Raw genomic sequence first — 12,020 nt, 5'->3', positions numbered from 1 at the left:
GCTGCTTCACCATCGCCGAGCGGACCGCCGGCGGCAGCAACGAGGACGCGCGCGACGACGTGGAAGAGGACGACGAAGACGAGGACGACCGAGGCGACGCGGATGTTGAGAAGGGTGACGGAGCCGGCGCCGCTGCGGACGACGACGTGGCGGAGCTTGGTGCTGTGGGAGTGTGTGGTGGTGGCAACTTGGAACTGCTGCTGCTGCTGCTGTTCGGTGGTTTTCGGTTGCCGGCGGCCGGCTTGGATCAGTCCCCGAAGCGGCTGCAGGCCTTCTTCCACTTGCACTGCGTGCACCACTGATCCTTGTGGTCCATCCCGTACACCTTGCGGCACTTCTTGTTCTCGCCGCGCGTCCTCCGGTTCGGTGAGACGGGCGACCGGTGCTGGGGCCCACCACCGGCCGCCGCTGCAGCCGCCGAACCGGACACGCTGCCTCCGGCGGAGCCACTGCCACTGTACGAGCCGAGGTTGAGACCGGCGGCACCAGCGCCGGCCAGGAGCTGCTGGTAGGCAGCGGTGCTGCCGTTGCCGGCACTACCACCGGTGCCGCTGCCGGGCGACAGCTGGATGTGGCCGAGCTGCTGTTGGTGGTGTTGCTGCTGTTGCTGCTGCTGCTGGGCCACCTGCGCCTGGTAGTGATGCTGATAGTTCGGCGACGGATACGGATACGACGCCGGCGGTCGTGGCGACAGTCGCACGTGCTTCTGCGGCGATGTCTACAAGAGAGATAGGTTAGAGAGATAGGCGGATGAAGGGGCTCCCGGTCACCTACCGGACTGATCTGGGACCAGGTTGTGATGTAGTTGTGATGCATTAGGGGCGACACGCTGCTACCGTTGCTGCTGGAGCTCGATCCGTTCGTGCCGCCACCGTTGGACGAGGCACCGCCGTTGCCGGTGCCGTTGCTGCTGGTGCCGCTGAGCGCGGCGACCGTCAGGCCGGCCGGCAGGGGCGGCTTGATCGCCGCGACCTGCTGCTGTTGCTGTGTCTGATGCTGCTGCTGCTGCTGCTGCTGCTGGGCAGCCTGTTGCTGCGCCTGGAGGGCCTGCGACTGGGACAGCAGTCCCTGGCGGTAGTTGCCAACGATCTGGCGCTGGTACTCCGGATCCTCGTGCGGTGGACGGGCCATATCGCGGTGGCTCAGGGTCGGCGGCGAAGGTGGATTCGGGGCGCTCTCGTCGCTCTCATCCTCGGTTTCGGTGAAGAAGAAGTCCTCCTCGTCGCTGTACTCGTTCGGTTTGCGGGGTCTGCGGAGGAGAAGGAGCGTTAATTCAGCGAAAGGATGGCCGCGCGGGAGGACACTTACCCAAGATGCGCGTTCCTAACGTGTGCCGTGATCTCGGAGCATGTGGTGTAGATGACGCCGCAACCCTTCCAGGTGCACTTGAAGATACGCTGACTGGCCTGTTGAGTGAGAGGGCGAAAGAGAGAACGAGAGCGAGAGAGACGCGCGTTAGTGTTGGGAAGTGTCCAGTTGAAGGAGATGATGGAGGGCGCCACCGTCGGGCCAGGCGCACCTTCGGCTTGAACACTTGCGTCCGGCGGGCGACACAGGACCGCGAGATCAACACTTGGCCGCTGGCCATTTTGGGCTGCGTTCGCGACTTCAGCCCACGGCCGACGGCGGCCGTCACTATCCCGTATCCGGTCATCCCGAGGGAGCCGAGTGGTTCGCTGTTCCCCGTTTTCCCCCTGATATTGGCCACTTCTGGCACCGATTTTCCCGGAGACCGTGAGCGTGCGTGCGTGCGGCTCGCGGAGCGTCACGTTACTACTGACGCGCGCGGTGGTGGCGACGCGGCGTTGCTCGTGTTTTCGGGTTTTTTTCCCCGCCCCCGGAGTGGCCGGAGTGGTGGTCGGCGGTGCGCGTTACTCCTGGCGCGCGCCCGGGGATTGCGAATTCCCGGTTTCCGCCCCGAGGGGGGGGGGGAGTGGAGCGGCTTATGTGTTTTTTCTGCTCTCACCCTTGCGGTGCCGGTGACCTACTTTTAGGTGGACCCTCTCCCCGCTGCTCTCCGCCCGGCTCCACCAGGAGAGCTGGTGGCGCGCACGGTCAGGTTGCGCATCGCTATCGCCCTCCCCCCCCCGGTGGGTCGGGGACTCTGTTTACGGCCGGGCCGGGGGGGGGGTTACATTGTTTACTTCCTCGCCCACCGGCCCGAGCTGAGTCCCGGGACGCCGCTCCAGGATTCACCGCGCGTTATGTAGCTCTCGAGCGCGCTCCTTGCTCCAGAGAGAGAGCGAGAGAGAGAGGGGCGGGTTAGGTTACCGGGTATTAGGCCGCCCCGAGTGCTAAACTAGGCTGCAGAGTACATAACGCGACGCCATTACATTGTCCTGCAGGACTCCGGCGGCGGGGAGCGGCGGAACTCGGTCCTCCTCCTTCCCTCAGTAACAGGTCTTCCCGAACGGCGATCCCTTTTTGCAACAATGTATGTGTGCTTGTGTCACCAATACCAGCAAGCGCTGGAGCACCCAGTGACCCAGTGAGTACCGAACTACGGGTGTATGTGTGCGTGTGGGTCGGGATTGCGCGCGCTTTCGAACGTTACAACAAAGACTGGCGGCAGGATAAAAACCGGGAACTGCCGGGAACACTTTTCCCCTACCGGAAGGCGACGAGGACTCGGACACGCTTACAATGTTTCGGTGTGTTGTTGTGTGTGTGGCAACACAACCCCCCGGCTAAGGTGCGCCGGGCCGCCGCCGGCCGGGACCGGGCCATGTTATGATTCGCAGCACACACCATCTGTGCGCGGCCTTCCGGTCGCGGTCCGTGGCCGGTCCGGGCCAGCAGCAGCGAGCGCGCTGCGGCAAAGAACCACCAGCCCCCCGCCCCGGAAGGATTACCATATGTCCTTCTTCGTCCTTGGCTTCGTCCCAAGTCCGGGGGGTGCGAACGGGAACCCGAATCCGCGAGCCGCAAGCAACAAAGACCGGGAACCGGGAACACACTATCGATTGACCTACTTTAGAAGGGTGCTCCTGGCGTTACACATTGTTACAGGCGGCGCGCAGTGCGCTGTGTTTGTGTTCGGGTTTCGGGTTTATGTAGTCCCCCCGCGCGCCGGCCATTTGCCAGAACTGTCTGTGTGTTCCGAAAATTTGTTTTTGTTTACAGGACACGACGCGCACGCAGCGAATATTTGATTTCGGGAAGTGCTTTTGGCTTCTAGCCTCCCGTCCCGGTTCCGGGGGTTCCGTGGCCCCGAGTTTCGGGGTGTCAGCGAGATAACATTAACGATTATTAATGCCCTATCGCAATGTGGACGTCGTTCGGGGCCCCGGGGCACACGGTTTCCCCTGGGCAGGAAATGCGTCACCGTAACGCATGGCCGTGTAACGCGCTTCGATGAAAAGGTCCACACGCGAACGGCCCACGGATGGGATGTGCCTCCTTTGATGGGTGGAATTCGCAGCGCAAAAATGGACCACTCAAATGGGTCGCCATCTTGGATCGCGAGGAAGAAAAGCATCGGTGTGGTGTGATGCGGATTGCCTACCTTGAGGCGCGGCGCCCGCGGAACAGTTCATTAGAGTTGACCGCGATTTTCCGCGCCACAGCATCTTCCTCTCTCTCTCTCTCTCTCTCTCTCTGGCGCTCTTTCGTGTCCGGAAACCAGAAGAAAATGGCCGATGGTCACAGGATACGGCTTCCCCCGGGTGAGCAACAACAATGGCCCCTCCTCCCGGTGGTTCTGTGTGCCGTTTGTTTTTTTGAATTGTGACCGTCGGCCAAATGTGGGTCAACGATGACCTCTTCCCGGCCTGGTCCGTTTTTCGTTTGTTTCGGGAGAGGCCGCACCACAAAATGGATGCCGGCGGCGGCCACCATTTTGTGCCAACGGGCCCCAATTGTGTTACTGTGTAATGGGGCCACCTCGGACCCGGGATGGGCTTTCTCTCTCTTTCTCCCTCTCGTTCGGGTGTGTAACTTGAGTCACGCAGTGCACCACACCTTTTCGATGGGGGGGGCGCTGCTCTTTCGCTGGATGACCTACTTTTGGGGGCAACGCGCTTGTCCACACCTATTCTCTACTATCGAAGCGGGGCCCAAGATAACCTCCCAAAAAGGCCCCACGCGGCTGGCCGCGTTTTCGCACGCCATTCCTTCTTGATCCCGGATCCCGGACAAGGCACTAGAATGGCCTCGCTGACTCGGTGGCAATTGTTGGTGCACTGTAGAACCCACTAATTGAAGTGGCGAAGGCCTGCTAATGACGCGCGGTGAGGTGAGTGTTCGATACCCGATAACGGGCCATCACTCCACACTGCCAAGGCTGTTGAATTAATGAAGATCTAGATCGGCTCGAGTCAGGAGAGATCGGAAAGGGGGCCCGACGATCCGTTTGATGTTGGATGCCCCTTAGACTGATACTTTGAACGATAAGAGACCCCTCTTCGATACCATTTTCCAGTATCTCCACGCCGGGGGGAGTCCATGTCCAATTTACTGCCATCACCCCCCCCTTCAGAGCACCGTGTGGTTGTCCTTGCCCTGGAAAAATCAACAACCTGGACGGGGGGCCGCCCCCCGTCGGGAGAGTTTCAAGGTTCTCCGCGGGCCACAGTTTGTTTAATTGGATGGGCCCCATTTACCGTCTCATTAGGTTGGATTAAATATTGCCGTGCGCGCCGTCGCCATAATTAGAACTCGCTCTCGGGCGACAACGTCCTCGCACTTGACGCGATTGGAGAGGGGTGATATGGATTCGGAAATCCGGATTTATTCCGGGACTCAACCCATCACAACCAGCAACAACGGGTCTCCATTAATTTTCCCTTCAGACGATTTCACTCTTTCTGTCAGATTATATGCTGCCTCTTTTATGCTTTACCACCTTCAAAAAAAAAACCCTTCCACAAAAGTTGCTCGTCCTTTCCATTACATCCATTGTGCCATTGATGCGATAGCGCCACCGATAATGAAAGCCGAGACCCTACCCTGCTGCTGCTTCTGCCTTCTTCTTCGTAAATAAAGCCCTCGGGGGGCCCGGCTTTCAATCATCAAAAAACGGCGATTTGCTCGGCAATTATGAGACCATTAAAGAGCCGGTGTAAGCCGGAGAGCACCCGGCATACGGCGCAACATGAGATGGGACGCACCACCACGGCGCAAAACAGAAAAATTCGGTCCACGATGCTCTACGCTTTTAATGGCGCAGTTCTCGGGCGTAGGGTTTCGTGCGATATTTCGTTGCCCGCAGGAGCAGGAGGAAGCCAGTCAAAAACCACGGTTGGGGGCGGGCGGGCGGGTACATGAATAAATGAAACGGAAGCCGCCTCCCGCCCCCGGGCCCACAGCACACACACAAAATAAGGGGCTCCCGAAATTCCCGTTTCCGGTTTTCGGGTGAGGTGGGAATGGCCCGGCGGGCCATCCCCTTCGAATTCGAGGCCGCCAAAGGCCGGTATGTAAACATGCACCCGGCGCCTCCATTATTGCGGCCGGCCTCGGAGCGGCGGCCGGGCGGGTGGGCGGCGGGTGCGCACGCACGCCCGGCCCGAGCGGTGAGAAAATCGATCGATTTTCCCGCTTCCCTCGGGAACATGGGGCTTCGGTTCGGCGGTGGCGAAGAGAGCGCGAGGAACGGAGGGAGCGAGCTCGGGAGTTATATACAGAGAGTGGAAGGAAAAAACGTTTTCCCGGAGTTTTCCAACTCACACTAATAATCGGGAAAAGGCGATGTAAAAGCGAGTGAAGCGCGCGCACAACAAAGTATGCGGTGCGTGCCGAGCGCGTTACACCCATGACGTGTTGTAACGCCGTGTAACGCCTCGTAACGCCACGTAACGCCTGACTCCGTTTTGATTTTGACGGGCAGGCGAAAAGAAAACAAAATCGGAAGTGAAGTGCAATCGACTCGAATCGACGGTCCTCGGTGCTATTGTTTACGGGGCTCGAAATTGTGGTTCGAGAAAATCCCGAAGCCCGCGAGAAGCTGATATTTGCAAACAACACAACATGGCGGCCTCTTGATTCGCCGAAGGCTTCTCCCCACCCACCCACAGCGTAGTGTTGATGTCCAGAGCGGCCCCTTCTTGTGGTGGTCGTGACATTCGGTGACATAATACCCGAACGCGCGCGCACACACACACACACAGAGTTGCTGCTGCTGCTCCCGTGATCCCGAAACCTAGTTTTCCACTTTTCCGTGCGGCCGCGGCCCCTGTGTGCGGAGTGAGCGGAATGCTCTCGCTCTCTCGCTCGCTCACGGACACTATTGCGAGTCGTCCTTTGCGAGATGATGAGAGTTCCGACACAATAGCGTCCGACGACATAAACAACACTGGACCCCGAGAGAGAGCCCACTAACACAGTTCTCGCGGCACAGTTCTTCTGCCACCGAACTTGGACCGGAGAACTTTGTATCGCAATGTAGAATTCGTTGCGGTTGGCTTCGAGACACACTCCGTGCGGCGACTTCCGGCCGGCAGAGAGAGAGAGAGAAAGGGATTTGAAAGCTTTCGTCGCTCGGGCGTCAGCGCGCCGAGAGCTTTGCGCCGGAGAGAACCGTGTTGTCGGGCCACCCCCTTCTGGTTCCGGTTCCAGCAACAACAACAACCGAGGCGAACCGAGAAGAACGTGTGTCAAGAAAGTTTTCTTCACAGGCACCACCGATTCGGGGCTGTCGTTCCCAGATTCCGGAACCTACCTCTCTCTCTCTCTCACTCTCTATCTCTAAATCTCTTTCGTTCGCTCGATGGTGGCCAAGTTTTCTCAGCAGCGAGGTGTCCTGCTCCACATGCGGCGCGTGGCTGGTTTACACCTGACCTAGGAGACCCCACAGCTCGGTTTACAACGGCCCCAGCGCGTCGATCGATAGGAAGATTATTCTATTGGGGCCCCACAGACAGCCCGCGGAAGGAAGATCCGGGAAAAAACCGGTGCTCCGGAGGATATGTGTGTGCTTACGGCTTTTGGCAGGGCCGCTTGCATAAGCGCCGAGGCAGCTGCTCCCAGGAGTGCGCTGGCCACGGGGGGAGCCCCTCCACCTCCACCACCACCAGCAGCGAGGCGTTCCGGTCGGTGCGGTGTGCGGCGACGGGCCGCCGTTGGCCGTTTCGTCCGCTTTCCGGTGGCCCGTGGCGTGGCGGCGGCCGATGACGGTGCAGTCCTTCTCCGATGATGGGCGGCGGCGGCGGCGGCGGCGGTTGGCTGCTGCTGCTGCACCGGCGGGGGCCGCCAACCGCAGAACGGGGCGGAGCGCTGAACGAGCGGCAGGAACGCGGCGGCCGCGGCGGCTGCTGCTGCTGCGGCGCCGGCTGGCGTGCCGTACTGGTGGTGACCCGTTCCGTACAGCACCTCGCCGCCCCACATATATAGACACCCTCTCCCTCTCCTGCCGGAGGAGGGGCGGGGAGGGCGCGCGCTTCCGGTGCTGCTAGATGGTTCCGAGCCCGATATGTTACGGGAGATTCACTCGTGAAAGGACTGCGGTTCTGGCTGCACCCACCAGCGAGGGGGCACCCGCCGCGCTCGGTACATCCTCAAACCCGGGAGGGGGGGGGGGGGGGGGGGGCCGAGAGCACCACCCGCCCCGTCAACCGGAACCGGAATCGGTTCCGAAGAGAGTCCCAAGTCCGCGCACACCGCGCACTTCACAGCACCACTTCTCTTCCTGGGGATCGGTCACTTGGCGGCAGTCACACCACTTGGTCACTTGATTGCACCCGCCACACTTCCGATTGTTCGTCCTTTGGCACGGAAGAAAACCGGAAGTACACCCCCCGATCAAGTGGTGGTCGGATTGTTATTCGGCGTAACCTTGTGACCTTTTTTTCCGTGTTCCGTGGAGCAGAGAGCAGGACACCCAGTCCGGTCCGGGGTCTGGACTGGTCCTCTACTGGGGGTCCGGCCAACAAGAAGCGGAAGAAACTGAACGGTCCGGAACACACAACCCGCGGGGGGCTGCCGAGGCTGGGGGAAACTAGGTCCCGCAAGAGTCCTGTGGGCCGGGCCTGGCCCTGATGTCCTGGCTGCGCTTGGCTTGCGCTTGCTACACACTGGGGCCCGTGTGCCGGGGCCGTGCGCTCGAAGCGAACTCTCCCTCCTGCGGCGAGCGAGCGAGCGAACCGAGCATACGAATGTGTGACTGACGGCGGCGCCGGCGACGACGGCGACGGCTGTGACTCGGGGCCAGACACACAGCCACACGCACACACGCACACACCTGGACCCGGCCCGGGGCCAATGTGTGTGCCGTGCGCGGCTGGCTGGCTGGCTGGTTGGTTGTGGTCGGGTTCTCTCCGTTCCGAGAGCCCCCGAGAGCCGTGCCGAGTGTCGTGTGGAGTGTGGTTCCACTCACTCCACCACCACCGGGGGGAGGCCGGGGGCCGGAGCAGGTGGACGGCCACACGGCACACTTCCGGCTGCCGGAAGGAAGGCGCTTCTCTCGCGAAGCCAAGGACCACGATTCTCTCGTCGCGATCCGAGGCCGGCGATTGGGTGTTCTTTCCGGCGTTCGCTTTCCCGGCACGGCGCCGTGCGTTCCGGCCGGTCCCGGAAAAACCGCACTGCGCAAGACCGCAGAGAGTGAGCGAGAGAGAGAGAGAGAGCGAGAGAGTGCGATCACTCGTCTCTCTCTCGGTCGAGCTTTTCGGTCTGTGGCCAACCCAACAGCTGGCGCACAGGCGCCCCGTGTGAAAGCTTCACTCAAAGAGAGCGTGCAAGAGCGAGAGAGAGAGAGAGAGAGCGAGGAAGAGAGAGAGAGGGGGCTACAATGGGGCTTTTACACTCCGAGCCTGGCACGCGTAAGAATCATAATAATCGCTCCGTAACGACCACGAAAGCTCCATTATTTTTATTTCGCCGGCCGGAAAGAGAGCGAGAGAGCGGCAGTGATTGCCCTCTCTCACTCTCACTCTCTCTCTCTCTCTTCTCATCATCCCATCTGTGTGTGCTGGCGAACATCTGATACCCAGCCGGGATCGGTGATAACACAGTGGGCCGCGGCAGAATCCCTTTTTAAGGGCGCCGCGCCATCAACATGGCCGCGGTGACGCCATTTTGGAGCGAAGCTTTTCACGAGGCAGCCTTTAATCGACCGATTAATGGCTGCAGATCACGAGAAGAATCGAAGGAGCGAGTTGTGATCAATCAAAGATGGCGTCGGCCGCCGCCGCAGCTGTCATCGGGGCCGTTTTTGCCGACGACTCGCTCACAACACACCGTCAAGGTCATGGGGCGGCCGGTGCCGGCCGGCAGCCGTCGTCCGGTCGTCGGGACCGGCGGCCGGACCGGCGGCCGGCGACCGGCGTCGTCGTCGCCGCCGCTCCGGAGCCGCACTGCGCAGTCGCCCGTCGGGCCGGACGCAATGGCGAAAGCTTCTCCCCGGCTCTCTATGGCTGTGTGGGTTTTTGTTTATATTTTTGTGCCTCGTCCTGCCGCGTCACCCGGTCACCACGGGGGTGAGAACTGGATTTCCGCGGTGTGCGAAAGGTGGGTGCGTTTTTTTGTCGGAGGAGATTCAGTGTCCTTTGCGAAGCTCCTCCTTGAGAAGTGGTTCCCAACGCCTGGTTGAAGGTCAGGCGGTTTTTGAAGGCAGTCCTCGCTCTCGCAGACGGAATCAGCCCACTGTCCTTTGAACTCAGAGTTTCTTAAACGTAGCGGGTATGCTATCCTAATATTTGAGAATTATCCTAGGGGCTCCTGAATGCTAAGTCCTTCTTGGGGGACAATGAAGTTCCGATTAAACGATCGCAAGAGGTCCAGTTGAGACATGGTGCATATTTAATGCTAAGCAACATGCCAAGCGGGACGCCTCGTGAAACTATTCCCGTTCCAGGCATCCCGTGACGTCATTCCCACAAAAGAGACACGCAATTCCTCAACCGTCGAATCCACAGCGGAACGCAGCAATCCGTAATGTGACCACTGTGGTCGTCGGTGTCCCCCTGACTTCCTACACTCCCCCCCCCTGCCGTCAGGTGGGAAATTGAGAAAACTCCTACACAACCTGCAGGCCACCGGCAGGGACGTCGACAACCTTGGCTTGGCGTTGGCAAATGTTTATTGGCCACAAACACAGACACAACTGGGTTTGCGGGGCGATTCACGCCAACGCGTCATCAACCCACGCACGGCAGGCAGACTTCCGGCAGGAACCGGCCACTCTTATAGCGTAAAATACCGAACTGATAGTGGCGAACGGTGCGTGGGTTGCGTCGTCGTCGTGTATGTTGGCGTTCTTCGAGTCCCTAAGCGAATCCTTTGCCCCCCCGCGGGGGTTGTGGGCGTAGAATCCCCCTCCGCTCTCTCTCTCGTTCGCGGAGGTCCTTTGGGCAAGCAATGCCTCTGGGTAGTTAATTTTTTTTTTCTGCAGTTCCAATCTTCAAATCCGATGGCTCTCTTCTAATGGCGCAGTCCGGAACCGGCGTACGGTGGTATGGGTTGCATTGGTCAGTAAAATGGCCCCACCGTTCGATGCGCGAAAAACGCCACAAACATCCACAATTGACCGTTCGAGAGACAGAAGAACTCCCCATGGGGCTCTCCAATTACGCGACGCGTCCATCTGGAGCTGTCAGAGCGTTGGAACCTTTTTTTGTGGGTCGCGCACTGCGCTGGTTGAGAGCTGGACAGCTCTCGGGTTACTCGGGTCTTGGGTGTGGATTCCTGGCAGCTTTTGGGTCCCTCTTCGGTCAGAAAAGGTTCACTGGGGCGGCCTGGGTTGTGGTGTGTCCCTCGTCCAATTTTCGGCCCGGCTCATCTTCGTGGTGCACCTTAATTGAAACTCCTTCGCCGACTCTCTCTTTCTCCCTCTCTCTCTCTGTCGTTTCGATTTAACAAAAAGGAGATCATGCACCCAGCAGGATGTCCCCCAGCCGCTGCTTCTTCGCTTGGTGTGATCTTGGTCCGGGTGTGGCTGACACACGGGAGATCAGCGAACCCGAACGCATTCTTCACCGTCCTCTCGCGCGGGGATCTTCCGCCGGCGGGCGTCGCCGGTCATTGAACGGTGACGGCGGCGGCGGCGGCGGCAGGCGTATCCCCGACCGAGGGCAGGCGAAGCGCGCCCGAGGGGACTTATCGCGTCTTCGCTTCTCAACGAAATTATCATCATCATCCGCCTTCTCGTCTTCTTCTTCTTGTTCTTTTTCGGCATCAACAACAGACCGGAGTCCGTGAGTCACAACAGGCAATATGTGCATCGGCTTGGGAATTTTTGTGTGTCCGACCCCCCTTTGAGGCCATTGACGCGAGGACTCTCATTGTGTTCGGGGTTCAAGGACTTCCGGCGGCGGCGGCGGCGGCGAAGACGACGCCGCCCGGCCCGTGACATCTGCGTGGGGCACGATCGCATTCTCGGTGTGTGTGCCTCGGGGTTCTTTCGGTTCGGACAACAAAGAGACCGAGAGAGACAGAGAGAGAGAGAGAGAGGGAGAGAGACCCCAGATCCAGACCACGGAGACAACGAGACACCGAGATCGAGACGAGACGGATCCGTTTTTTTGGCGAGTCAAACACCCCACAGAACCAGTCAGAACGTGACCATCATCATCATTCTTTAGAGCCCTACATCTCTCTCTCTCTCTCTCTCTCTCTCTCTCTCTAGCACAAGGTAAGTGGGGCGCGTCGTTGGCCGGGGCAGGCGGCTCATTTTAGGTTCGGGAAGCCGCGGCGATCGCGATCGCGCGTATCGCTCCCACTGCTGGACTGTGTCTCTATTGTTGTTCGCTCCCGGTTCGTTGCCCTCCACGCTCACGCTCTCTCTCTCTCTCTCACACATTCACTCTACTACTTCAACGGACCCTCGCAGGAACACAAAGGGGCCCCAATTCGATCGCTTTCCGGTCAGCAGCTGATTCGGTGAGCTTTCAAATGGAGGTGATGCTGCTGCCGCTGACGATGATCGTCGATTCGATGATGATGGCCGCAGGTTGCGCGGTTCATCGACTCACGCTCGATCAACGGTGAACGACGTTGTTGTGGGGGAGAGATGTCAAGTCCGGCAGGCAGGCAGACAAGGAGACCTCCGAAACAGAATTGGGAATGATGATGGTCAATGGAGGCCC

The 12,020-nt window shown here is 59.8% G+C and overlaps 1 protein-coding gene across 1 annotated transcript in view; it reads right to left on the bottom strand.

Annotated features, from left to right (window-relative positions):
- Nucleotides 1–247: 247 nt before the first annotated feature.
- LOC131210296 (zinc finger protein 395-like) overlaps nt 248–12,020 on the bottom strand; it is a 66,299-nt gene continuing 54,526 nt past the window's right edge. Inside the window, exons 5-7 of the mRNA XM_058203522.1 lie at nt 1,309–1,406; nt 775–1,249; nt 248–718 (exon numbers count right to left, since the gene is read on the bottom strand). Coding sequence (XP_058059505.1) covers nt 248–718; nt 775–1,249; nt 1,309–1,406 — 1,044 coding nt within the window. The remainder of the gene's footprint in view (nt 719–774; nt 1,250–1,308; nt 1,407–12,020) is intronic.

Source organism: Anopheles bellator, chromosome 2 (assembly GCF_943735745.2).
Source record: "Anopheles bellator chromosome 2, idAnoBellAS_SP24_06.2, whole genome shotgun sequence".
NCBI classification, from domain to species: domain Eukaryota; kingdom Metazoa; phylum Arthropoda; class Insecta; order Diptera; family Culicidae; genus Anopheles; species Anopheles bellator.
This window is presented reverse-complemented; position numbering and strand designations above follow the sequence as displayed.